Below are 27,257 nucleotides of genomic sequence, written 5' to 3' on the forward strand. Positions count from 1 at the left end.
TAATATAGGCTTACGAAATTAGTCTTTTATGACTTTTATCTGGAACCTCACCTGGAGAATGCAGAGGACACACAGACATTAGAAAACACAAAGTGTTTCTATAATTTTAAAAGAACTCAGTTACTTTGTTTTACGTCAGTATTTATTAAGGTCTCTCTACCATTTAAGTTACTGCAGTTTTTAAAAAACTTTTGAATCCTTATCTTTAGTTGCTCATTAGCAATTGGGAGGTAGTTTGTGGTCACTGTCAGACAGCTATGATTGCTCAGTTCTGCATTACAAAAACTAATAGAGAATTTATCATTAAGTAATGTGAAATTATAAGGACAACAGTGTTTATAGACCACATGTAGAAATGGGGATGGTCCCTTAGCTGCATGCAGGCCTGTAGTGCAAATAGACCTTTAATCATCCCTCTAAAGTAGACAGTAAAAGGCTGGATTGATTCAGAAAAGTTGATACTATATGTTAGTGATTTATTGTTTTTTCTTGCACCTAACCGCATAAGGCTCAGCACTGCTGTGGATATGAGCTGTATATTTCTTCTTTCTCTCCTATATGTCTTTTTGTGTTACTGTGGATATTAAAGAAAAAATAATCCAACTCCAAATGGCGTTTATGCTTGTGCACTTTGCTGTGTTTCAGATAATAAGGAACATTTCAAAAACATTAACACATAAAATATCCTTATGTCCTACTTTGTATCCCCCTAGCCAACTCAGTAGTTTAACATCATAATAATCTTTGTTTAAATTGTTGTTTGTTTAATGTGCTTATACCAGAACTGATTTGGACTGTTTTGCTTATGTCATATAGTTTTGTGTGGTTGTGTTATGCCTGATAAGATGCTGTCTTTATCCCATAGTGTACCTGGTTTCATATATGTGAAGATAGAAAGCATGATTATACCAAATTTTTTTGATTATGTAAATAGCAAATGTGCGAGGAACAGGGAAAGGAAAAGGAGTGCCTTCAGTATACCACATTATAGCCAAGGGGAACATCTTAAGTAAGACATAGAAGTGGAGGCAGCTAGAGATCATGTTTGCTGGTGGAGAAAAAAGGATTTCTCAGGTGTAAATGCCAGAAAAGTCTTGTTGGGGCTTTCAGTACAAAGCACTTTTTTTTTTTTTAAATTGATTTGAGGACAAGAAGCAGAGCTGTTTACTTTTGCACTGATGGATCTGCTGCAGATTTTTCTTTACAAAAAACAGACTACTTGAAATCCATACAAGTAACTTGTTTTAGGAAGAGGATGTGAAATACAAGAACATTTTTACTATTCAAAGCCAAAGGAAACCAAATTATAACAACACATCAAAGTTTGGATTTGGAAATATTTCTTCAACTAAGGGCATTTGTTCTAACCGTTCCTGAAGGGGTTGAACCACAGCTGTTGTTTTTCAGGGTCGTCCCCGCCACCCCCCCCCCCCCAGAAATTTATGCATATGTGCTATATCTTGGTCTTCCTGTGCTTCTCATGCTTATTTGCCCCATAGCACATGCATGATGCACAGGGCTGAGATTTCCAGTCATCCAGCAGGCAATCTGAAGCTTTGAGTGAACTGTTGAATATTTACAAATCCTGGATGATTACACAAAATGTTCACCTTCTGAACAGATGACATTTCCAGGATGAGTAAAGGGCAGTAACTCAGGCATATTCTGGTTGTGAATAAAGGCCTTTTGCCACTTAAGGTTATTTAATGACCTAGAGATCCCTGCAATAAATAGCATGAGACACCTGAGTGTCTCATGTATTTTATGCAAAGTCCTTTTACCCAGAAAACATTAACAGAAGGCTTTTAGAAGCTCCACATTTTGATTTTTGCCTATTATTAAGGACAGTTTGCAAGACGGGAAAAAATCCCCCTTATCTATATGAAATATAAAATATGCCTTCCCTACTTTTTCAGGTGCCTTGTTCTGTTATTCTCATGGAAGAAATATAAACACACCACCCCACCCAAAACCCCAAGCAAACAAAAACAAACAATAAAACCCCACCCAACAACAACAAAATACCCCAAAACCCAACTTCAAAACATTCTATTACTGGGAGTCATACATTTTAAATGTTCTTAAAGTATAAATCAAAATGGTCTTGTGTTTAGACTGCAGAAATAATTCTTGCATTTAATTCTACTGAAGTGGTAGTTAGTATGATGGTTTCTGAGAACACTAGACAACTTTTTCCTGTATTTTATTTAAGGAGGGTCTTTTTAAAATACTTCTTGACTGCAATGTTAAATACAATTCTTCAGTTAATTTTTGAAAGCTTTTTTAAATTAAGATAATTCTTCTGTAAGCTGAGAAAATATGGAAAATTACACTGGAATTACATTCTGAAGCCATGCAAAATGCAGAAAACCCAAACAAAATTCAGCAAAAATAAATTACAGTGTGGTCTCTGTAACAAAAGAACTTCTTTACTTGGAAGAGAGGGAGGGGTCATAGCCATTGACTGAATACAGAGCTCAGACTATAGTCACCCTTTGGATTCAATGGAAGTGCCCCTACTACCTGTTAGTAAAGCCAAGCTGTTTCTTTAAACCAAACTTATTTGATGCCAAAACCAAGGCTACCAGTCTGGGCTCACAAATGTTAAGACCGTGTCTTTTGGAGCACTGTATACTTGGGCACAATTTTGTGCAGTGGACCGCTTACCACTTGTCACATGGACCACTTAGCAATTGTCTACCTGGAAACTCTCATGTGGCTGACAGCTATGTTGGAATAACTAATGCATAGGACCACTTGAGGTCTGAGGGTTTGGATCTGGAGCTTGGGGGAACACTTGAGTTCAGTTCTCCATCAGGCCTTCCTTGGAAGGTGAAACCCTATAGCCTGACCATTCCAGGCCCATAGGCTTTTCCTAGGTTAAAATGAACGCAGGCTTATGAAGAGACGTCTAAAACACACATGCAGTATCCTGGAAATAGACTCAGTGTCCCTTTCGTCTCACAACTTGCAATGTCTAACTTCTGTATTTTGAATTTAGGAACCTGTATTTCCTAGCAGGACTAAGAAGAAACAGAATTTTTCTTTAAATGGTAGTTGTCTGTATTTTGTGTTCACATGAATCTGGGACTTGAGTTAAATGTGCAATTTCAGTAAAACATAAGAAATCATGAGAGTTGGCTGACTTGTGTAAATGACACACAAAGTGTTATTTTTAACTAACTACATTCCATTGAATCTTGAAAAACTTGGTGTCTGTCTAGAGAAAATTGTTACTTGAGCAATGCAAGAGTGACCTCCAGTGTTGATTGTGCAAGCTACAAGTAAAAGAGCAGATAGGATGTGTTGCAGGTATCACATGCAGGAGCAGGTTTAAGCACCTTCATATAATAATCTTTGAAGAGGAGCAGTGATCAAAAGGGATTAGGGAAGAATGGTATAATCTGCAGAGTGCTATTGGAATTCTAGCTGTTCACTACGAAGCTATTGTGTTTCCAAGACAGAATAATATCTTACTACGACACAAATCACTAAAAATATTTTGAAGAAAGCCTCAACTGAAATAGCATTGCAATCTTAAGTCCTACATACTGACACAGGGAAACTCAACAATATCTAAAGAAGTCACTTGAACCTTGAGATAGAATCCTGAAGTAAAACTCTGAAATTCCTGAAATGTAATAAGGTCTGTTGTCAAGTGCTGGAGAGCCTCTGCACGTACAGGTGTTTAATTAATAAAGTTTGCTACCTACTGTACATAATTTTAAAGACCCTAAAGTCTGAGATATTTGGCTACCTTTAAGAGGCTGAGGCAATGTAAGGGGGAGGAGGTCAAATGAAAACTAGTCTTGGGCAGTTGAGTAGGATAGAGCTTTCCCAGCATTCACATAGGCGCTTGGCATTGAGATGCCTCAGCCAGCTGCTTGGGTCATCTTTTACAGACATCAGAGAGGGAGATCCTTGTCCCCGGTGGGCAAGTAAGCTCACCTATTTCAGAATGGTGTAAGCAATTCTTCAGAAATACTGTACGGGCAGCAGCCCTGAAGATGACTAGATACGAGACTAAAAGCCTACCTAAAGAGTTTGGCACGTCATATGCTAAAGTTAGCGATGTTTATGCATATATATGGTTAATTTGCATATGATGATATTGGCAAAGAATTAGTTCATTATCAGAATTCGTGCATATAACACTGCTTTATTAATATATTGTTCTATAATGTTAAAATTTTTGAACCTATAGCACTTGTTAAATCGGAATAAAAATTACAGCTGACAGCCTATGGGAAGGATTGCGGTATTTAGAAAGTCTTCATAAACTGAAAATACAATTATAATATACTTGCTTTGGAAATGCAAACTAAATGAAAACCATCAGTGCTTAGAATTTTTCTTCACGTCAGTACTAAATGGGAGGTAAACATTGCAAAAAACTTTAGTATATCTCATAGGCTTTTAATGAAGATTTAACTTGCCAAAAATGAACACAGGATAACAGATAAAATATCCCAATAGATAAGTGTATTTTGGAAAGTAAATTTATCTTCCAAAAGAATATTAAAAGTTTTCTTTCTTAGTCACTTCAAACTAGCAAGGGCTGCACACTAGAATAGATAATGGAGAGAGAAAAATCTGTTTTAGGACTGTTACATAAAATAACGGTACTACAATAGGTTTGCCCATATTTTTTTTTCCCCATGTCTTTTAACTTCTGTAAGTGAAGAGGACAGATGCTGCAAAGTCTTTAATAGAAACATGGTCAGTTTAGCCAACCAGTAGAAATAAATGTGCAAGTGATAATCAGCATGCAAATAATAGAACCATAGAATTATTAAGGTCGGAAAAGACTTCTAAGATAATCAAGTCCAACCATCAACCCAACACCCCCAGACCTCCTAAGCCATGTCCCCAAGTGCCACATCTACATGTTTTTTGAACACCCCCAGGGATGGTGACTCCCCCACCTCTCTGGGTAACCCGTCCCAATGCCTCACCACTCCTTCAGAAAAGACATTTTTCCTAATATCCAATCTAAACCTTGCCTGACACAGCTTAAGGCCATAAATGTATTCTTCAGCATTAAATAATCTCTGTATTATTACTGTCTTCTTTGGAAATACAGGACTGAGCCCCAAGCACTTCAACGCTTCTTTTTTCTTGCCTGTTTTGACCTCAAGTGCAATGTTCATTTGGTAATCCCTATTCCATCTCTTCTTACACATTTGCTCTGTGACCTTTTACTTAATTGATCTCTATCAGCTTTACAAATGCAATAGTTTCAACATTTATTCCTGTTAGAAATCTATTAATATGTTATGTCTGTGATACTTGCAACAGAAAAATTAGATTAGATTCTGCCTAAGCTAACAGGAAACATTTACAGCAATGCTAGTGGAACAGTAACTTTGTGTTTACGTGTAACACAGAATATTCAAGAGTAAATTTTACATTTCCCTTGAAGAATGTCAATGGATTAATGACTCCAGCGCAAACCGTGTATTACAATAGATAATGCTGGCGCCACTAGACTACAGTATTTCATGTCTTCGTATTGAAGAAACTAATGAATAACAATAGCAAAAATAATGCTGAATCATACTGAAGTATGTTTCTCCTGTATTTCTCTCATTCTATTATCTTTGTAGCTTGTTTAACAAAGCTGAATGACTAAACTATACAGTCAATACAAATAAGAATTTACTTCAAAAGGCCTATGTGGCTAAAATATTCCATTCTGTGTGCCTAAGAATGGATTTGGGGACCAGTTTCAGATACAGAATCAAAAGTGGCTTCATTTTAGAGCTCCTGTATAATAATGTTATAGCCTGTCCCTGAAGCCTATTGTTTCATGAACTCCCCCACATGGTAGTTTGTTCATGCTGTGCTGTACACCCTTACTCTTAGTCCACTTACTCAAATTCTTAAATATAGAATTAGTTTGTAACATTACTCCTCTGTATTAAAACATTCTGTATTTTATTTATCCTAAACTTTGGGAGTCCTTATGGCATCTCCGGTATCAGTGAAAAGCCCTTTAGGGATCATCTGCTATTTCCATCGATCTTACACCTAATAGATATCTTCATGGTGCAAGACTGATGTTAAATGCATGTTACTTCTGGTGTGCTTTTTTTTTAGTACAATATCCTGACAATTATTTAGGATTGTTTAAGGAAGAGTGATGTATTTAGCTTTTCTCCAAGTTTTTGTTCCTAGTTAGTTTAAGACATTTGGACACTATTAGATATGAATGCTAAATAAAAGGAAAAGCTATTATTCATCACTTATAATTCTAACCACCACACCAAACTGACATGCCTGTGAAACAGATACTAATTTAGTATGATATATTTTTTTGCATGCTCTGTGAGAATTCTCCCTAATTAAGTAGTCAATAGAGTTGTCAAGTTTCAAGGAGTTTGCATTTCATCATATTATGCTGAACCATGACACCGACACAATTTATTTAAAAGAGAACCTAGGTAATTCTTTCAGGTGCGTGTGTGTTTCCTACTTCCTTCCCTAGTTCAGAACCCTGTACTGTGCTCCGCTTCACTATCTGTTTATCAAACATGGTCAGTCCATTCCCCTGATTTAGCATTGTGCTTCCTTGTTTCGTGGCTCCTGTCTCTTTGTTGAGGCTAGTATAATGATGCTTCACTTTCCCTCTGGCTGAAAACATTCTGACAGAGTATACTAAAAGGCTGTATTAAGGGATTGCTAACTTGTGAAGTATTTTACCTGCTTCGCTTAATTTGCTTGACTCCACATTTACAGCACCAGGACCTATTGCTAATGACTGAAATGCTATTTCTGGTATGATAAAATGCAAGAGAACTTCCAGCCAACCAGAGTGCTTAAGACTTGACACAATCTCATCTAGTAACCATGCATTAACATTAGAAATGTTGACTGGAATCCTGCTATCTTAAACCAAAAGACTATTTAATAGATATTGCAGATGTTTATTTGGATAATGGAAAAGATTAAACCCCTTTCCTTTATTGAGATTAAGGCATTACTTACTGTTTGGGGGATGGTAGCATTTTTAGAAACTTCTAGCCCCTTTGTTACTTAAAGTCAGAAATCTGCTCTGGCTTCCCCTCTTCTGGTCTTCAGATATGAGTAGTGAGTATCAATATGGTCTCTGAGACACAACTCTACTAAAACCTTCTCTGTCCTGAAACATAGAAAGGTTCTCATGGAATATACGCTATTGTGCCATTTTCTTTTTCTGCTATGGATAGCAGTAATTTTTGTGAATATGGAATTTATTCTGGGACTGAACTGCAACTAGAGGATGGCAAGAACTGGAGAACCCAGGTGGGTCAGATCTCTCGTTATGGCATGTGGAACTTTCCCTTGTTTGTCAATGATGACAAAACTTCTTGCAATATAATAGCTGCTGGGCAGCTTCCATAGAATTAATTGGTATCACAAAGTATTTTTTTAATAGACATTATCTAGACAAACAACAAAAAATTCCCGATAGTTATGTAAACCAAGCTGTTGTTCTAGTGCTGGTCCTTTCTGGTCAAGGACTTCAGGCTGTTGGCAGGGTAGTGTTGAAAAAGGGCTGACACTTTTGACTGACATGTTCGTTGTATGCAAACATAGCTGCAGTTTCCTGTGCTTCTGTCTGGCTTTGCTCACAAATGCTTAATCAACTAAGTTAAAGCAACATTTTAAAAGAAGGAAGTATGATGTCTGTCAACACAAGTATGTGAATAAATGTGTACTGTTTGCTAATCCTGCTTATGCAGCTAAATATTAATTTAGGTGTCTAAACATGCATGCATATGTGAAAAGAGGCACACAACTTCATCGAAGCTTTCATCTAACTGTTTAGAATATGACTCTTAATGGACTGTATAGAATTTGCTTTTCCCTTTAGTCTTCTCATATGTTCAGTAATGGATCCTTTTAAGAAAGATGCTATTAGTTCTACCTAAATTTTAATGAAATGATAGGTTCAGTGTTACAAGATTATCAAATTATATCACTGCACATGGTTGTAAGTGTCAATGCAGACAAACGTTTCATTTCATTCCTATTTTTAAGTAAATAATCCCAGGAAATTTAGGCACGCATGCCATGTGCTACTGGATTGGAGCCTTTATCCTTAATGCATTTTTACTAGGTTTATTTGGGCTTATCCAAAAAGCATATCCATGTTTCTACTTGCAACTGTTTTATACACACATTTAACATACTTTTATCAAAACAGAAACAAGTTAGGTGGATAGCAATTACCTCTAATGTTGCAGGTAAGTGGATATGCTTTCAAAATCAGATTATGCTAGATATCATATGAAAATGCTGCTCTGTGTGCCAAAAATATCCTCATGGTAGGATTATTAATTAGACCTGACTTTCACAATGCATCTCCCCATAAACAGTAACATATTCACCACCTGTATGAAAATAAAATATGCTTCTGGCTCCCATTGCTTGACTTTTGTCCCCATTCTGAGCACAAATACCTATGTAGGTATGGAGACCCTGATTTACTTCAGAGTTATTCCCTTTTGTACGATTCAAATCTTAAAATACAAGACTCTTTTGTTTTCATTTTTCATTTAATCATATTTTTCCAGTTTGAGATTTTTCCCCTCCTAAAAATAATAATAGATGCAGTTTATTTAATAGTTGTAATTAAAAACTGTGGTTTTGCTGTTAGTACCTCCATATTAGCAGATGCTTTAGAAGAAAGTTTAAATGAGATAGTGGGCAATTATGAAAAAATCCCTTCATCAGAAAATCTCCCTGTTAAACAGTGGTCGAAACACATATTTGTGCCTAAAGATAAAATCTGTAGTATTCACAGGTTGCAGTTATCCTGGGTAAATGACCACTCTAACTTGAATTCCTGTTAAGCCTCAGTGATAAATTGTGGCAATAAACCTTTGCAAGTCTTTATATGTGTAAAATCAAATACTTCATATATTTTGAATTTTAAGACCTTGAATGTAGGAAAGCTAAAACCCAGTAACAGATAGAATAGATGCAACTGATTATCCTTTAATGCCAGTTTACCGTGGGTCTTTCAGCTCGATGTCCTCTTTGTTTCAAACTAAGCTTCTACATATACACTGTTATAAAATATTAGATCTACTAATTACACATCTACTGTTAGGATTTTGCTTGTGCAGAAATCTACGGTATATATTACTAGCACTCATGGTTAAAAGTGATTTTTATAGGTCTGTATTGACGATTTCTACTGCTGGTGGGCTGCATGTGGAGAAACACAATGGAAAGGTGCTTTTGTTGAATTGTCTGAGAACCTTATGATCTTCAGGAATATTCTGATCTTTTGATCTCTGGTTATTCTCACCTTTATAGCCTACATTTCCTACTTAAGAAAAATATTCTTGGTGAAAATTCCAATAGGTAGTTTGAAGAAATAAACCTCAAGCAATGGAAGTCTTGAGATTTATGTCTTCCCTTTGTGTAGATCCTGAGAAGACTGAAACATGGGTTCAGGAACTGAAGGCACTGCAGTTTCATTTCTGATGCTCATGGTGATATGATTAATTTTGCAATTTAAGCTTCCTTACTGCTACTTTCAGACTGCATGGCTTCTCAGCAGTAGTGGGATGTCGTGCCTTGTAAGCAGGCTGTTTTTTATAGACTTCTCTCTTTAAATAATATTTTCTATTGTTTATATAAAATTATAGCTTATGGATTCAATTACAGTTCTGATCAGTAGTTCCATTAAAAGTAAATACATTAGTAAAGCAACTGAAAATCAAAAGAAATTAGAAATTACTGACTTTACTTACAGACAGTAGTTGAAGGCAAGTGGAAAGTCAGGATATTGGAATGTGCTGTCTGTAAAGAAGAAAAAAAATCTTTTATTTCCACAGTGATTCAAGTGACAGCTAGCATAAGAAGTTATTGCAGCAGTGGGAAATTTTGTTAGACAATTTAAAATTTCCTTTGGCCTACTGTAGCATAAATTATTTAAGCAAACATGATGACACCTGTACTGGTGGTCACAGGTCTAAGGTCCTGGGTCTGGTCAAACACTCTGTCCGTGCCCTGATGCCATGTTGGGGCTAGATTGAGCCACTTACCACTCACCAAGTTTTGAGATGCCTTCTACAGGAATGAAATCCAGGCACATGAGATGCATGAAGCCCTGATGTTGATCAACCAGGTTCCCTACCTAGATGATCACAGACCAAGCCTGGGATGCCCTACAGAATGTGTCCACCCAATGCTGATATGGATACCTTGCTTGATTTGAAATTTGTTTTTATGAATACCTTGTTTCATGTGAGATTTATTAGTTCCAACATGCTTTGCCAATAGTGCTGGGTCTGACTAGGTCTACCTCTCATTCAAAGCTGTGAAGTTCTATCCAGAGTCCTATAGCAGAACATACAGAAGCAGAACCTTGCCTTGTGAGCCAAAGGAAAAAAAAAAATCGTGCCAGTTCATAAAACAGATGGGAAAGCCTACTACCTGAAAAAGTAGCATATGTCAGGAGTGATACATGAACACTGGCATAAAGTGATTTAATGTAAAAAAAACCCAAATAGGCTTAGTGCGCATTTGTATGCTCAATTCTCACAACTACAGCTAGGAAGTGGATCTGACAGGAACATTAGCCAATTTGCGGGTTCTGTTTGTGGAGCTTCCATTTTCCACTCCCGGGGAGCCAAAGTGGCATTGCGGTGGCAGGTCTTCTCACAAATTTGTTTAGGAAATGTCGTTCCTGGCTGTTTGTGAATGAAGCGCAGAACAAGAGCTGTTCATCGTGTGGTGTAAAAGAAACGTTGTCGGTAAAAGGGCGGTTTGGCAGGCTGCGGGCGAACGGAAGGCGCGAGGCGTGAGGTTCCCTCTGTAAATTACCTGTCACGGTGCAAACGGAGCGCAAAGGGCAGCCTCTACTCACGGCGCCGAGTGCCTGCCACGAGCGCGCGGGAACGTGGCGGCGGCGGTTGGGGTGGAGCCGCGGCGCGCGCAGGGCCGTTGGGGCAGGGCCGCGGGCGTTGGCGCGCGCGGAGCCGTTAGGCGCGGTCGCGGCAAGAGGCGGGAGTGTGACCTCCTCGCTTCTCCCGTCAGCCGCGGGTTCCGGCCGCCGGGTCGTCCCGCTGCCCTGTGGGCGTGAGGCGGGGCCGGAGGGGGGTGAGGAGCGGGGGACGGTGTTCGTGTCGTGTCTGCCTCATGTAATGGGGCGAGAGCACCGGTGTCCTCCTCTGGTGGAGGAGAAGGGGCAGAGAGGGGTGGAAACTGGGAACTGGGCTTGGTAGAAGGCAGGTTGTAATAGGAGCATGTGACCTCAACAGGCTGTTGAGATACTCCCCTCGACATAGAAACTGGAGAAACTCGGGGATAAAGAAGAGGTATGTGAATGTCCACTTTTGCTGAAGAGAGAGTGTGGCTCAGAGAGGCGTTTCTGGGTACAGTGGTAATACTCTGGTGTGTCGTGAAGCTGGTTGATATTTGCTCAAGAGTTGTTTTGGGATTTTAAACTGACTTCTGTGGTATGAAAGGTATGAGTGTGTAAGTAGGCAAAAATATATTAACTATAGGGGTTTTGGCAGATATCTTTTAGAGTAGCGTTGACCTGACTTTAGCTGGGATAGAGCTAATTTTCTTCATAGCAGCTTGTATAGTACTATGTTTTGGATTGTGCTAGAACAGTGTTGATAATGTGGAGATGTTTTAGCTGTTGCTAAGTGGTGCTTACACTAGTTAAGGACTTTTTCAGCTCCCCGTGCTCTGCCAGTTGCTCAGAGAGTTGGGAGGGGACACTGTGGGGACAGCTGACCCCAACTGACCCAAGGCATGTCTCACACCCTATGACATCATGATCAGTGTCTAAAGCTGGGAGAAGAAGGAAGGGGGGGACTTCCGGAGTGATGGCATTTGTCTTTCCAAGTAGGTATTACATATGATGGAGCCCTGTTTTCCTGGAGATGGCTGAACACCTGCCCGCCCATGGGAAGGAGTGAATAAATTCCTTTTCTTGCCTTGTTTGCAGACACAGCTTTTACATTACCTATTAAACTGTCTATATCTCAACCCATGAGTTTTCTCACTTCTACCCTTGCAAGTCTCTTCCCCCCACCTCATTTGGGGGGGGAGTGAGCAAGCGGCTCCATGATGCTTAGTTGGTGACTGGGACTAAACCGTGACAAGTACCTTCTGCTTTGGTACATCTTTCTGGCCCGTTTGCCTGGGAAATGCATGCACTCACCTCCGCTGCTCTGTTTCTGGCATATTAGTGCAAACACTCCTCTCAACCTTCAGCAGCAATTGCCCCGGCAAAATTTGAAGGTACTTTCAGGGCCTTTTATAACAAAGTGCTTATTTTTATTAGTTTGGGATGGCAAGGCCCTTATTCAAAACTTGTCAATTCTGACTGCAGCCCTGAAGTTACCAGAACTTTTGAAGTAATTCCTCTGAACAAGTACCATGAATTGGAGAGAGAAATGGAGGGAAAGAAGGGTTGGGAGTAGGGTTTTGTGTCCTTTTGCTGTTGGCTTCTTTTTCTCTGTTGGGTTAGGCCTTTTGATACTGCTTAGTGGATATGCTGCTTGGTTGGTTCATTTTGTTTTGAAAAATTGAAGAATAAACTCCCTTGTTGTAAGAGAATGAAATGACTCCAGCACATAGAGTTCTTGTAATTTGTCAGGGGAGTTGCCAAACTGCTGACCTATAAGAAGCTACTGAGCTCTGTAAGTACCTGAACAAGTGATCACCTATTTTGTAAATTTAATAAATATAAAGGAAAAGGATAAATCTTTGAACAAAATAATAACTTTATCTAAAAAACCACTTTAAAAAATATAGAACAAGGTAATTGAGGAAAAAACTCCCAAGTTCTATTTCACAATTACTTTAATGTGGTTTTCACAGCAAAATTACTGTTATTTCTGTGGTGAGAATTCATTTTTTGTGTGTGGATGCCATTGGATTGGATTGACCAGCAAAACTTTACACAACAATAGATTAAAACTGCTCAGTGAAGTTGGTAAAAGATGGGCTAGGTATAAAAGTCAGGAGATGAAAGTTAGCAAGATATAAAGTTATGAGAGAAGATGTTACAGCTAGCTAATAGAGAACAAATGTTAGAGTCTTAGACAAGGTTACAGGAAGGTTGTTCAGGAAATCTGGAAGACAGCCGAGGTGGAGAAGTATAATAGTAGTTTACAGTAATCCATACCATTAACGTATTTTCAGATATTGTGTGTGGACTATTTTAATGGTGCTTAAGAATTGGTGCTGCAGTGGCGTTCGCAGTGGGTGCTGCATAACTTCAAAATTTGCAGCACTTACTTGGAATGATGTGTGCCTACTGCATTAAGTGTTTCACAGGTGACCTGTGATCAAGTGGAAAGGTTTTCTAGTAACAAGAGGAGGATTTGTTAAGAGAAAGACATCTTGGGAATGATACAGGTGCCTGAGCATAGGTGTTTAGAGTCATTTTAGACACTTTTGCCCTCATAAAGCATCCCCATATCTAGCCCTGGCATATGTGGTTGAAGTCTATGGGAGACCTGTGGAGCTCTAGAGGCTTGTATGATGGATACCCTACAGAGTCTAAAACGGTACTAGCTGCTTAGCTTAAGCAACTGAATCCCATTCTGGATTTGATAATGCAGATGACAGGACAAACAACTTTAATTAAAACTAGCATTTTCCACACCTCTCCATAGTGCACCTATTAAAATAAGGAGGATCTCTGTTCACCGCTGTAGTAATTAACTTAATAAATGAAGTGCTCATGTAGTTAAAAAGATCTAATGGTTTAAAAGGTGTAAGAGGGCTCATCTACGTAACTCCACTTTTCTATACTGAATTGTACAGTTAAGTGAATTGCCTTGTTGTTTGTTCTTAACGTTCATATAACATGAAGTAAATAAGAGAGCTAAGAAATGCTGAGAAATACTAACTGCAGTTAGTAAGATTTAGGCTTGGACTGCATGACATAGTTCTAATATAGCGCTCAGAAAACTAAATCTTTCTTAGTCCAGCAGCTTTCTTCTCTGACTATTGTTGTTCATGCCTTCTAAATTCATGAGTTGAAGGTGAGCAAAGAAAGGATTATCTTCCAAGGTTTAATCTTGGAAACATTCTGAGGAAAGAATTATGAATAAAATGGTAATTTTAACATAGCAATGGCAGGTATGTTTCCTCATAATAAATTATTGTATCAGCTAGGAAAGTCTGCTTAGTTCTATGAATAATATTTGATGCTTTTGCAGGGGGACAAAATCTTCTATAAGATGTTCTGATTACACCTTTTATCTGACTTTCAACTCTTTTTGATCTGTGCAACTTTTACTGTAGAAGATGCTACTGAGATCAGTTGGTCATTGCATGACAGGGCCCAAATTGATTTCCATGGCCCGTCCCCACTACCATTCCCTCCAACTCTCAGTACTGTGTCTTATGTCTATCCAAGCCTTGGGATTGTTTTTTTTTCCCTCACCTGTTAGTGGTCACAATGTGTACTTATCCCTCAGGTCTCTTTTTTTCTTCTAATTGAGCCTCTCCAATGTTATTAACTGGTGTCAGATTACCTCAACGTTCAGGCTGTCTGTGCCCTTTTTACCTCTAAAGCAACTAAAAATAACCAAATTGCTGTGGCTGAAACTTTCCAAAAAGAAAATTCAGCCTGACACATGGACCTTGTACAAATTTTCAGACTGAATGCTTTATGACCGTTAAGATTTTAAGCAGCAGAATAGTGAGTCTCTAGCAGAGTATATATAAGTATTGAGCCACCTCTGGCTTTTTGGAGTTTCCAGAGCATTTTTACATGAGTGCTATCGCATACTATGCTTCAGGGTACTCAAATTTGCTATCATAGCAAATTAGCAAAACTTCACTCATGTCCATTTCTTAAATGGCTGCCTTGGTAGAAATCTTATAAATGTGGGATTATTGATCTGGAAGTATGTTTTGAGTATTTTGTGAAGGTAAATGAAGATTATTGTCATGTAGAGCATGGTTTGTATGAACTTTTATGATATGTACATTGCAACTATGTTTGACCTGGGTTTTACAATAATGGCCTTTGCTTTCCTCTTTCCCCTTTCCCCTCTCATGTTAAACCTAAACCTCATTGATTTCTGAGGGGGCATTGCCATTGACTTCAGTGGTGTGTGATTTAGGGTCTAAAAGCTCAGTGTCATACTATGTTTGCAAGACTACGGTTGAGCTTGGAGATTCTTTAAGTCATATTTTCAGTAGCAAGTTGTCAGTGAAGTCAGGAACTAATAGTTTAGGAGGAAGTCCCAAATGGGCGCTACCCTCCCCATTTTGACTTGTTTTTCCCCTCCTGCTTTGTTTCTTATAGAGTAGGCATGACAGGCAACTGGCTCTCTCACTGTCAGTGCCTCTGGAATCCAGCTGCATCAAGAGGAGTTCTTCACAGAGCTGTGCCTAGGATCTCTTGTTAGATTCTTGATACAAAAGGTAAGATTGAAGAGGAATGAAGGGAATTTTCCACTTAGTGAAAGAATATGAAGCTATGAATGGAACTATAATTGCTTCATCAACCAATTGGCTCAAAAGTTTGAGTTAAAAAGCTTGTTTTCTTAACCAACTTCCTAGAAAATAAATTTTAAACCTGATTTTTTTAAATGTTCTGAATATTTTAAATCGTCATGATATCACCACTTGAAGCCAGTAGCCAAAGTTGTGCAGTGTGTTTGTGTATTTTCCCAACATGAAAAAGCCATATTGGAAAAGGAAGGATAAAATGTTGCATGGATGCTGTTATTTTAGAAAGTTTAACTCGTCTCCTTGTACTTTGCTGCATTTTGGATCTAATGCAAGGAAGGTTTATGTAAATGTACGTTTATCACCTCTGTGTTGAAAACACTGAATTACTGTATAAGGCAATTTTATACAATTTTATTTTAAAATATAAAAGGCACTTGTTTATAAGTGAGGGATAATTACATTTAATATAATAGCTGGCATATTTCAGAAAGTTTATGTACCCTAAGACATTTTTCCATTATGTAAAATCCATTTGGATTCCTCTTATTGAAGGCGAGCGTGATGTTCAGAGTTAGTAAAACCCCAAAGACATGCAACAGCAAAGAATTAGGCCTGGTGACAGGCATTTAGGAAAAATGCTGCTGTTCTCTCCTATTCCTAATCGGATAGATGTTAGAAAACTGTTCCACCTTGGAGTGCTCTTTATCCAAATCCTTTGGAGTTGGAATTAGACTGGAGGTCAAAATGGGCAGGAATACTTTTACTCTTTATTTCTGAAGCTGTTTCACCAGAAATGATGTATCCATGCAGTAGGATTTTTCTAGTAAGCCAAGTTTTTATTTGAAAACAGTTTTCTGAGTTGCTAGAGGAAATGGGCTCCCAGCACCGCATGGCACCCTCATTGGAAGAATTAATCTGCATGGGAGAGGTCTGTCCATGTATACAGGCATGGCATAGGGGGATTATGGTTTTTGCTTTTTTTCAGTCATGCTTTTGTAGGTGCTAGCTAACTAGCTGTTTGCCAATACCCAAAATGATGCAGTTTGAGAACCATTTCTCTTTCATTTTCATGCATATCTCAAAATTAATGTATGCTTAAGAAGTACCAATATCATATGCTACTCTTAATTTTGGAGTTGTTTTGTGTGTGTCTGTAGACAACAGGGAAGAATTATACTACTTGGGTCACTGGACAAAACAAACAATGCAAACCTTGATATCAACTTGAAAATAGTTACATAAAATGGTACGTGATGGTGAAGTATCTCGGGGTAATGCATGGGTACGAAACAAAAAAATCAGCTGGCAAGAGTAGCAGCTTTACAAAGAGGAGGGGGAAAACATGTTTTTTTACCTCACTGCAACTAAGTAATAGGTAGACATTTGGTAAGCAAGACAGTATAGTATAATGTTGCAATAGATAACCCTCAGCAAATAAAAAGGGGAAATGAGGGGATTGACTTTTACAAAAATAAAATTAAAAAACCCTTTAGTAGCACGTCATGGAATTTTTTTGTTGTCTTATTTTTTTAATGAGTTGAACAATATCCTATTTTTAGCGGAAGGTCAACTTGAACTTTATTTAAACAGAGTCTCTGGTTCTGAATAGAGATAGGAACACTTTAAAAGTGATAACAAAAGGGAGGGCTTGGAGCCAGACCTTCTTAACCTATCGTTACAAGGATAGGATAGCCATCTATGTAGGAATTGTATGCCACTTAAATAGAGAGGGGTCCTTGTTCCGTGCTCAAAGTGCATGCAGTGAAAATAGCACAGAGACTCATGTGAAAGGATTTTTTTTTCCTTTAAGAATTTGAAATGGGTCCAAAGAGAAGTAATGAAAACCTTTTACTTTGAATGAAGTGCTGCCAACTGGTGTCATGCGACCTTCTTTTTTTTGCCTTTTTTGAAGTAGATGTTTTTTCCATAAATTAAATGTTACAACTGCAGTTCCGAGACCAAAAACTCCAGTACCTGCAAAAACATACCTGGAAGAAGTGTTATGAAGATAAGATTGGTAAAGCATTTCTGAACCAACCAGGACTCTTTTGATTATGCTCTCACCCATAATGGTGTATATCCACTAGAATTTAATCTCTGTCAGTGGAATTATTTCATTTACTGCTAATGTAGTGACAGCATTGTCAGGTTCACAAGTTTCCATAATTACATTCAGTGGAGAATATTTTCCTTGCTGTGGCTCTAGGCCCAGGACCATAACACACAGGTTTTGGCTAGCTGTTGGTTGAAAAGCAGAGTCTGGTATGCTAGTGGAAAGCCAGAAGTTCTGTAGCTGGTCAGGCTGTAGTATTCACACCTCTGCTGGAACGTCTCCTAGAATTTCTCAGTGTGTTGCAACTGGCTGGAAGTATGTGCATTCAACCAAGGCAGTAATTTTGATAGTATGTTTAAGGGAGAAGAATATTAGCTGACCTTACTAAGAATAAGAAATACTGGTATCTAGCTAACTTTGACATGAGTACAGAAGGTGAGATTATATTCTTTAGATTTATAGTGTAAATTGTATTTGGAAACGTTTTACTCTCCTTAGCCTGTTTATTGGCCTCAGTTAAAGAAGGTGTGATTGAGGTGCTCTAGTGACTAGATGGTTGCATCCCAGCACTCCATCCCTGGTTCTGCCACTGGCGTTCTATGTGATTTTGAGTACATAATTTTTCCTGTGTGGTATTTTCTGTGTGGTTTCCTTATGTGATATTGGAAGATAACCTCTGCTTGAAAAAGTGCTTTGATGCAATGCACTGTAGAAAAAGTAGGCATGACTATTAAACAAGGAAAAGAGTATGTTGTGAATGTTATAACCTTGGGAAAAGTCTTCATTTGCCTTCTCACTTGCCATCAGAAAGTCTGTGTGAGACAACTTAGTTAAGGTGTAGTGCTTTTCCCACCTGGAATGTTTTTGTCCTTAAACAGTAAAGCTTTTCATGCCATTAGACCAGTTATAACCTGTTACTTGTCATGTGGATTCTCTGGTATCCAGTAAGAACTAGGCTTACACAGCATTCTTTTCCTTGATAGATTAATTATAAGGGATGATGTACGACTCTATTTATGCATAGAACTGTGTTGAAGAACTTGGTAGAAATCTCATGTCCTTGGGAATTTTCACCTGCTTTTCAGATGTGGTTGAAGTTGGCCAATGGATTAAAAAGTTGCTCTGGGGAGAAAGAAGACGCAGAAAGAAGTGAAAAGGAATGTAAAACAAAAAAGTTTTTGTTTTTTTTTTGCTTTCAGTGTTAAAAATTATCTTCCAGTTACTTCACTGAAAATCTACATCTAAATGCAAAGCCTGTGTAAATATAGTAATCTAAGTGAATAAGTGTTATTAACGGATCTGAATCTTGCACCTTCTTGAGTTCTCCATCTCTTCTTTCCTTTGTTGTGTCTTTGCCTTAACAGGCATGTTTCCTATTACTAGGGATAAGAAGGGATAAAATGTGAGGTGGATAGAGTGTAACCTGACAGCTTTGTATGGAAATTTAAATAATTTGGCAGGTGTGTTATAGGTTTTCCCTGGTGTTAAGTGGTCCAGATCCTTCTCAGGTGTCAAAGGTATTGCTCCATTCCAGGGCATGGTCTGGCCCACAAAGTACAGCAGGTCTTCAGGCAGGAAAAGTCCATACTGTTGTATTGCAAATGGAACTAGTACATTGTAACATTCTGAATATCTTATTTCATGTATCAGCTAGAGGATTAAAGAAAAATGCAGTGACTGTTTCTGTGGCTTCAGTAAAACCTTATTTGCACTTGCTGTGCTGACTCTGTAGCAAAGGGATTAGCAAATTTTATTCCCAGAGTGGTGTTGGCACCCATTGATGAAGCTGTATAATGAATATTGAAATTAAGAATAAAAAATAAAACATATTCTATTACATATTCCCAGCAGTGTTTCATGTCTTGGAAGTCCTCAGGTGTCCTGCCCATGTGTGTCTTGTTTGAAAATACTAATACAGACTACTTAGTTTTAATATTTTTTTCTTGTCTTCCCTGTTTTTCATAAGGCAATAGGCCTATGCATTTTATGAAATAGGATAATAAATTGTGTCAGCGTAAAGTAACATACAATAGAAAAAAACCCAAAGAAAACAAATTTGGTGCCAAATTACTGGGTGAGAGCTTTATGAATCCCTTTGCTGTCCAGCTCAGAAGTCTGAGACTGAGTCATTGCCTGGAGACAGAAGTTGGCGCACAATCAGAATGTATAGGAAAACAATAGCTGTGCAGAAAATTATGAGAATGAGCACCAGAAGTATCAGTAATGACATATTTCATGTCATCTAATTGTTCAAAAGCTTTTTAACTTTAAATTTTTTTTACATATTTGTTCTCTAGTATATAGCTTTAAGGATGCCCATCCCCCTGCCACCCTTCCAGCAGCCACTGTGTCCTGTCAGTCATCCTGAAATACACTGGAGAGCTTGTCAGGCAGTCCCTTGCAGATGCCTCAGAAGCCAAATAGTGAGCCATAGCAGTTGCACTGAAGTTTCTAACACAAGGAAATTACATAGACAGTTGCTTTAGTGCTGAACATGGACCATTTATATTCTAGGATAGGTGAGTGATGTGCTACTGGCTTTCTAATGATCTAGCAGGAAATGGATTCTAAAGTTAATGTTTCTAATTTACGCAGGATATCTTTGGCTCTGCTTTCTGACACTAATTACAGAGTAATTAGTTTATTTATGTCGGTATACCGTGTACTTATAGATTGTTTAAAAGCTGCAGGTACTATGTTCACATTGTATTGCCAATGGGTACAAACTTTGACTGTTTTTCCTGTGTCTCTTTTTCTTACGCCAAAAGACTCGGCAGTTTCAGTTTGGGCATGTCTGCTGAAAAGACAAAATTCTCATTATCTTAAAGTTTGTAGCACTAGGTAGGAGTGTGCAGGTGGTTGCTTTTCTGGCTGTTCTGAGACACAACTGTATCTTGTGACACATGCTTAACATCCCAAGTGTTGTAAGAGCTGCTGGGCTACAGTGCTGAAATTGCCTACTGTAGAGGTTAATATAACTGAGTGTGAGGTTATAGCTGCATTTTACCAAAATATCTTGCAGTCAAGATCCCTGCTGTAATTAGAGGGCGTATTATACTGGAGTGGACATAAGCATTAAAAAAAAAAAAAAAAGACTGTGATTCTTAGTTTTTTCCCTGAAGCAAACACCAAAATTTGTCATCTTAATCAAGATGATCTGGAAGGACAGAATTTCACTTTCTAAGTGGAAATATCAGAGAAAACCCCAGCATGATCTTTACTAGCTGCATATTTTTCTCTCTATTACCTATTACAATTGCCTTGATTAAAGAAGAAAATTCTATCTAGATACTGATTAATATGGTAAATAACAGTAAGGAGAGTGTGGTAAGTTAAAAATATGTAGTCAGGGTATCAAAATAATTTAAACTTTTGTAGTTTTCACTGCATTGGCTTGCAAGCTTTTCATATTTTGTCTGCTTTAAGGAAGTTCCAGGAAGCATTAGAATTTTACTTAACAACAAATAAAAAGAAGAGAGACTGGAATCAGCAAGTGAGATCTTAGGTGGGTTATTTATACCTTAGAATATAACTGAAATTTTCAGCAAAAATAATTTTTGCTATTGACTTTCAGTGAATGATACATTATGGGCCTGACCTAAGGCTAAAAGCTATTGCTGTGTTCAAATGCCAGTTGAGCCGGGGCTCAAGCAAAGAATAAAAATGTTTGTTAGACAGTATGCTAAGGTTAAAAAACAAACCAACCCCCCCAAAACCAAAAGCAAAACGAAAACAAAACCCCCAAACCCAAAAAAGCTTTGCAAAACAGCCCCAAAAAACCCAGAAAAGGGAAAGTAATAGCACATGGATTCACATTTTTCTGATCTGCAAAAATTGGGTTGGATTTGTAACACTTCAATTTTGAGACTGCTCAGTGGTCAGATTCTGGAGCACAGTCATCTCTAGTAAGAGGAAACAACTATACATTTTTATCCGCCAAATCTTAGAAAAGATCTGATCATTGTAGATGACCTGTAGTATAGGAAGTTGTGCTGTGAGAATGGCAAGTAGCTCTTGTTGCAATCAAATAAGGTTTTATTTCTGAATTTTGTGTAAAGCAGTTGCAAATACCTTTCTGTCAAGGAATTGAGGGGAGGCCACTGCAATGTTGTATGAATGTATATGCAGAAAAAAGAACCTGAAGATCATCTAGTGATTTCTTCAAATCTCTGTAGAAGCATGAAAGGCTGTCTCCGTCTAGTTTTCACCTGTCCCCTTGCAACTAATGTACGTCTTGACCAGGAAAAAAATTCAAAGCACAATCGTTAACATCTATTTGTAACTGTTGTGATGGATTTCAGGAAGTACCTGTATATTGAGAGGCTTGTGAAAATGTCAAAGGTAAGGGCTGTGAACTAGCAATATCATAAAGATTATCTTTTTTAAAAATGTGAATAAAAGGTAGATTCATTGAAGTGTAGACCAAAGATTTAGAGAACCAGTGAATTGCATATGGTTAAAAAAAAGTCTGTCTTTTCAAGAGTGTGAGATGATGTGGTTTGATGCAATCCTGGTGAAGCTGGAGGAGAGTATCTTGTTGAATTAAAAGGTTTTTTAATTCAGGCGTGGAGGCAGCAGACAAGAGCTTTTCAGCAGTGTGGGTGCTTCTCTGCTGCATGTTCATAGGCTGCATCAGTGTGCTGACAGGTAGGCATAGACATGACACACTCTTTGCCAACACTGCAGACTCAACCAAAGGTGCATGCACTACTGTTTTATTATGGGACAGGCTCTGTAAGAAGTTATTAAATTGCAATGCAGCTTGGAATTGAAGCTAACTGAGAAGAGCAGGGATGTGTGAATGACAGGCATTTGTGGCTTTCAGAGCAAGTTATTAGTACTGTAGGAGAGCTTGCTTTAATGGGTTAAAAAGGATCTCCCATTAATACTTGCTGTCTTTAATTCAAGAGGTTGTGTGGAGGTCTGAATGTTGGTGGGAATCTGGCTTCCAGGTTACTGATAGCTTGCTTGCTGGTGTAGCAAATGTTGTGGGAAGTAACTATATAGCTGTAGCTGCAAGAAAGCTTGAATTTTAATTTACTTTGCAGACACAGAACCTTTCTGAATAATCATGTTCAATAAAGTGATACAGCTAATAAGTGTTGGCCCTTTCAGACTGCATTTAGTACTAGACCTCTCACTCTTGAGGTCTACAGACTTCATATATATTCATTATATATTTAGTGTATTTCCAAAGAATTATATAGTTGAGAAATTAGTTTCACTTTTGTTTTTAGTTTCTATACATAAAGAACCAATGGGTATTAACAATAAGAATAACTATTGATAAAATAAAAAGTGAAAAAATACCAAACCCTGCTTGTGTAAGTACAGAGTGGGCATGACTTTGGCATGAGCTGTAAGAAGAAACTGTTGTTGCAGAGCTCAGCTTACCAAGGATGTTATGTGCACGATATAAAGAAACCAGGAGGTATTGCACTTTGATGATGACCTAAGTTGTAGTTGTGTGAAGCCCTCTCAGTGATTGTGAATTTGTCTCTTAATGATTCCTCCACTAAACAGCAGATGGAAAGAGCCTGCCTTATTTCTTGCTTTATTGCACATACGGTGTATTATCAAGAATTGATAGCCTGACCATAGCAAACATCCTGGGCTAGATGGACTATTGATCTGATTCAGTAGGACATTTATTATGTTGAATGTGCTCATAGATATTTTGAGTTTGTTGACTTTTGATGTCTTCTGTCTCTTGTTCTCCTTGGTCTAAACTGCGATACATTAAGCAAGGTTTGGAAGTAAAATATTTTGCCTTCTGGAAGTAAGTCCTTAGCACCAGCCTCCAGAGCTATGCTGTGTTTTCGGTCTGTTTTGTTGAGCTCAGTGAGTAAATAAGTATTTTACACTGAGGAGGACAGAACCAGCAGAAGATACCGAGTCATCGGTCTCAAAGCACTTTGTAATGGCTGCAATGATGCTTTGTGAAGAAGAGGCGTGGTCTGTACGCTTGCATAGCTACAACTTCATCCCAGTGAGGGAGGATAGGTAACAATTTGAGCTAGCAAAGGGCTGCAGTCCTTTTCCTGACTAGGAGCCACCACTTGTTTCTGAAGCAGTGAATGATGAGGGGGCCCAGTTCCTGTCAGACAGAGGGATAAGTTAAAGGACTATTCAGTACTGCGGGAGTATCCTACCGATTCATTGGATGGAAAGAGAACCGCTGACACTGGTGATTTTAGGAGTCTGAAATTTCATTTCCTTGGGGTTTGTTACAAGTATCTAAAAGTTAAGTATGTAAAATATGGCCAAATAATTTGCATTGACATTTCCAGAGTTCTCTTTCTATTATTAATTTCCTTGCTTAATTTGTTGTTAAGTAAGGAAAAGTGTACTTTTGGTCAGTCTGATCTCAAGTTTTTGTTCTCTTTATCTTTTGACTTGGAATTAAAACTGAAAAATCAGTTCTTTACATATGCTATCACCTGACTGTATGCAGCTGAATCTGTGGGAACTTAGGGCTGTATACTAGCCCTAGTGACTAGTATAGCTTGTAACAAAAGAATAGTCTTGGCACTTGTATAACCTTACTAAGAATGGCGAAACCCTAAATTACTTTTAACCTTAATTCTTTAATTATCATTCATATTATCTTTACTTGCAAATGAAATGTGGATAACTATTCTATGATAAACAATTCGGATCCATTCCTACGCAACTTGCTATAGATACCCTAAACTTACTGTGTTGTATTAAACCAATTGTAGGTTCACCGGAAGGTAACAATATATTTCTTTAGCCTGCACAATTGCAGTACCTTATTACTTTATTATACAGCAGCAATGGTTGTAATAAGTCCTGCTTCAAAAGGACAGATATCCATTATTTGTGTGTTTGAAGTCTCTGTTGGCTAAAAAGGCTTTGCTGAGCTGTTTTATGGAAAGTTAAGTTACTGGAAAATTTAATGCGTCTTTTATTTTGGGACAATAATCAGTTGCATTCCTACTAAAGCACAGTTATAATTCTTTGTTGGCAAACGCGCATTTCATTGTGGCTAAAAGCCTGAACCTTGGCCCAGTGAACTCAGTAAAACCCTTAAATTAACATCAGTGGACTTCCAATCAAGCTCCTAATGAATGATTTATTCAATTCAAAGACTTTACTTAGCTTTACTTCCATCTTATTGACTTCAGTAATAGGCTTCCTTGATTTAATCTGTCTTGACACTTAGAAAATATTTGTTATTACAGGGAGTAAAATAACTAAATGTTTCACCTTCTCCTACTATTAATTGCCAGGACTTTTAAAGAACAAAAATATATACAGCAGCTCTTAAGTGTTTATTATGGCCACTGTAATTTGGCACATGGAATAAGATACAGGTATTGTGCACACAGCACTCATGTTTTTGTGATAAATTCAATAATTTTTACTTTAAAGCTCCTCTGTATTGACTACTAGAGAAATTACATTCAATGTTCTTCTAATGTAATCATCCTTGTTTATTTTTTAATATATGGTTAATTTAGAAATCTGGAAGGAAAACAAGGCTTATGTACTGTAAATCTATTATTTTACAGTTTATGCAAGTGTCTGCCTATTTTAAATTTTTTTTCCCCACAATTTAGAAATGAGGATTCAGAAAGAATAATTTTATCTCCTGAAATCCTAAGTCTGTTATGGAACTAAGTCTGTACTCCCATAGGCAGTCTCTGGCCTCTGACAGAGGGCAATGAGACTTGCAGTCATGGCTAATAATTGCTTAATGCTATTTTTCTTGTTTTGTACCTAGGTGAAATGTCAACAAAAGTCCCAAGCACTAACCTGAAAGTTGATCCTCAAGACCTGCAGATCCAGACATTTACAGTGGAGAAATTATTGGAACCATTGATAATCCAGGTATTTAATATTGCAGAAAATAAATTGGACAACCATAGAGGGAAGGGAATAATGCTGAAGAACTTTGGCTAAGGACACCCTTTTGAAAGGCATACCCACAGCTCTTCTGTATGTGAAACTTACTCTGGCTCAGAAATTGTCCGGGGGCCTGTCTTCTTCCAGATTTGGTCATTGATTTAGTCACGTCCATTTTTGCAAATGCCACACTGTATGTCATAGCAAATGTTGCACGTTCTAGCTAGTCTCTTGTACAGTGCTGTCTAGTGGATGTTTAAATGTAGAATAAGCTGCAAATGGATTTCCACCACATGAAAAGTTTCATATTTTAAGTAGTGGACAGAGTGGAAAAGAAGAGCCTTGAAATCTGTAGGTGAGTTTATCTGAATTTTGAAATGAATTGCATTCTGGTGCATTTTAGAAGAGGTGCCCTAAAATGGTGCAGTTGTTGCATATTGTATAAACCTATTTTAGTGCTTTTCCTTCCAACTAAAGAGAACTTGGACTGAGGGATTTACGAAAATGCTTTCAGGTTTGTTGATAGAACTTGATTTTTAGGAGGAGCAATGTCACTGCGTAGTCCAGTTCTATTTCAAGTATTCACTGGGTAAATATGCAGTTCTAAGTGTGTTAAAGATTCTCTTACCTCTATATTCGGCATGGATTAGAAATGTCTTTTTTTTAATATAATGGAAAGGACCTACTTGGAGACCTGAATTAATTTTGCAAATAATATGTATAACTAAGAAAGTGTTAAAAGACCTCTATAGCAGTATGTTACAGGGTAAAGAACAGAAGAGACATCTATTTTGAAACTCAAGCTATTTTGAATTTTCTTTTCGTTGTAATTAGAACAAAGATGTTGGGGTACCTGCATTTAATTAGTCGATTACTCAAAGCAGAAGGGTGCCAGCTTGTCACTGTCCTTCAGCCTTACCAAGATGATGTAGTACAAACTATTGGTCATAGCTGTATGCTGCTTATTTAGTATTCTTTCCCTGGTGCCTGAGGGTATGTTTACGGGGCAGTCACTGCTCTGGCTGCAGTTTGTGTAGGTACAGAAATGTGTGACTTTATTCAGGATTTTCTTTCACTTGCTAATGTACAAAGAATACTCAGTTGTTTTTCAGGTTGTAAAGATGGTCAGGTGTAATGGCTATGAAGTAGTTTCAGTGGTTGGTTGGTTAAGATCTTGCCAAGCTCTTTGAGTAGCACCTCTTACAAGGTAAAAATTTTTTGTTAAATAGGTTATGTTAATAATCAACGAACAAAACTGATGCTGGGAGGATGACTGTTGGAAAACAGAGCAAAGCCAGATTGAATACTGTAGTCTGTTATTCTCCTTATATACATGTAAGAATTGGGGGTATACAGCTTATTAAAAAAGATACAGTTATATCTACCAAGTTTTCTAGTCTTTAAATTTTTTCAATTTGCAACTTTTCTATTTTTAAAAAATACATTAAAAATGATTTTAATTAAGACAAACTATTGTTATTGTACTTGGACAGAAAATAAAGGAAAAAATGTTTTTTATTGTACAACTCATGGGCTTCATTTGACTGCACTTAGGTACATGATAAATTTTGTTATTCCAGGAATGCACTTCTCACACACTGCTCTGATGGCACCCTTCCTTCTTTGTGCTGGGAGCCAGTCCTTTGCAGGCTGTTTCCTTAGGCTTGCTAAAGGGTCATGACAGAATCCAGGGGAACGTTATAATTAAAGAGGCAGCACGTAATGATTGGAGGGGTGAAGAATACAGGGATGAAAGAACGATAAAATGATGAATATGTTTGTTGTGACGGTTCTTAGGTTTATTTGGACTTTCACATTAAAAAAAGTCCTTTATTTGTTCCAGAAGTGCTGTATGTGCTTTAAAAGCTAGGAAAAGTGAAGAGGGTGCTGATCATGTTTTATAACA

At 37.8% G+C, this 27,257-nt stretch overlaps 1 protein-coding gene across 4 annotated transcripts in view; it reads left to right on the top strand.

Moving 5' to 3' along the window:
• The first annotated feature begins 11,144 nt into the window (after nucleotides 1–11,144).
• CTNNA3 (catenin alpha 3) overlaps nucleotides 11,145–27,257 on the top strand; it is a 556,373-nt gene continuing 540,260 nt past the window's right edge. For 2 of the 4 annotated variants that reach the window (XM_064464725.1, XM_064464727.1), the window contains exons 1-2: nucleotides 15,093–15,399; nucleotides 25,230–25,336. In XM_064464725.1, coding sequence (XP_064320795.1) covers nucleotides 25,235–25,336 — 102 coding nt within the window. In that variant the 5' untranslated portion in view covers nucleotides 15,093–15,399; nucleotides 25,230–25,234. Of the gene's footprint in view, nucleotides 11,316–15,092; nucleotides 15,400–25,229; nucleotides 25,337–27,257 lie in introns of those variants that run through there. The other 2 variants (XM_064464726.1, XM_064464728.1) reach the window with 2 other exon arrangements.

Source organism: Phalacrocorax carbo, chromosome 13 (genome assembly GCF_963921805.1).
Source record: "Phalacrocorax carbo chromosome 13, bPhaCar2.1, whole genome shotgun sequence".
NCBI classification, from domain to species: Eukaryota; Metazoa; Chordata; class Aves; order Suliformes; family Phalacrocoracidae; genus Phalacrocorax; species Phalacrocorax carbo.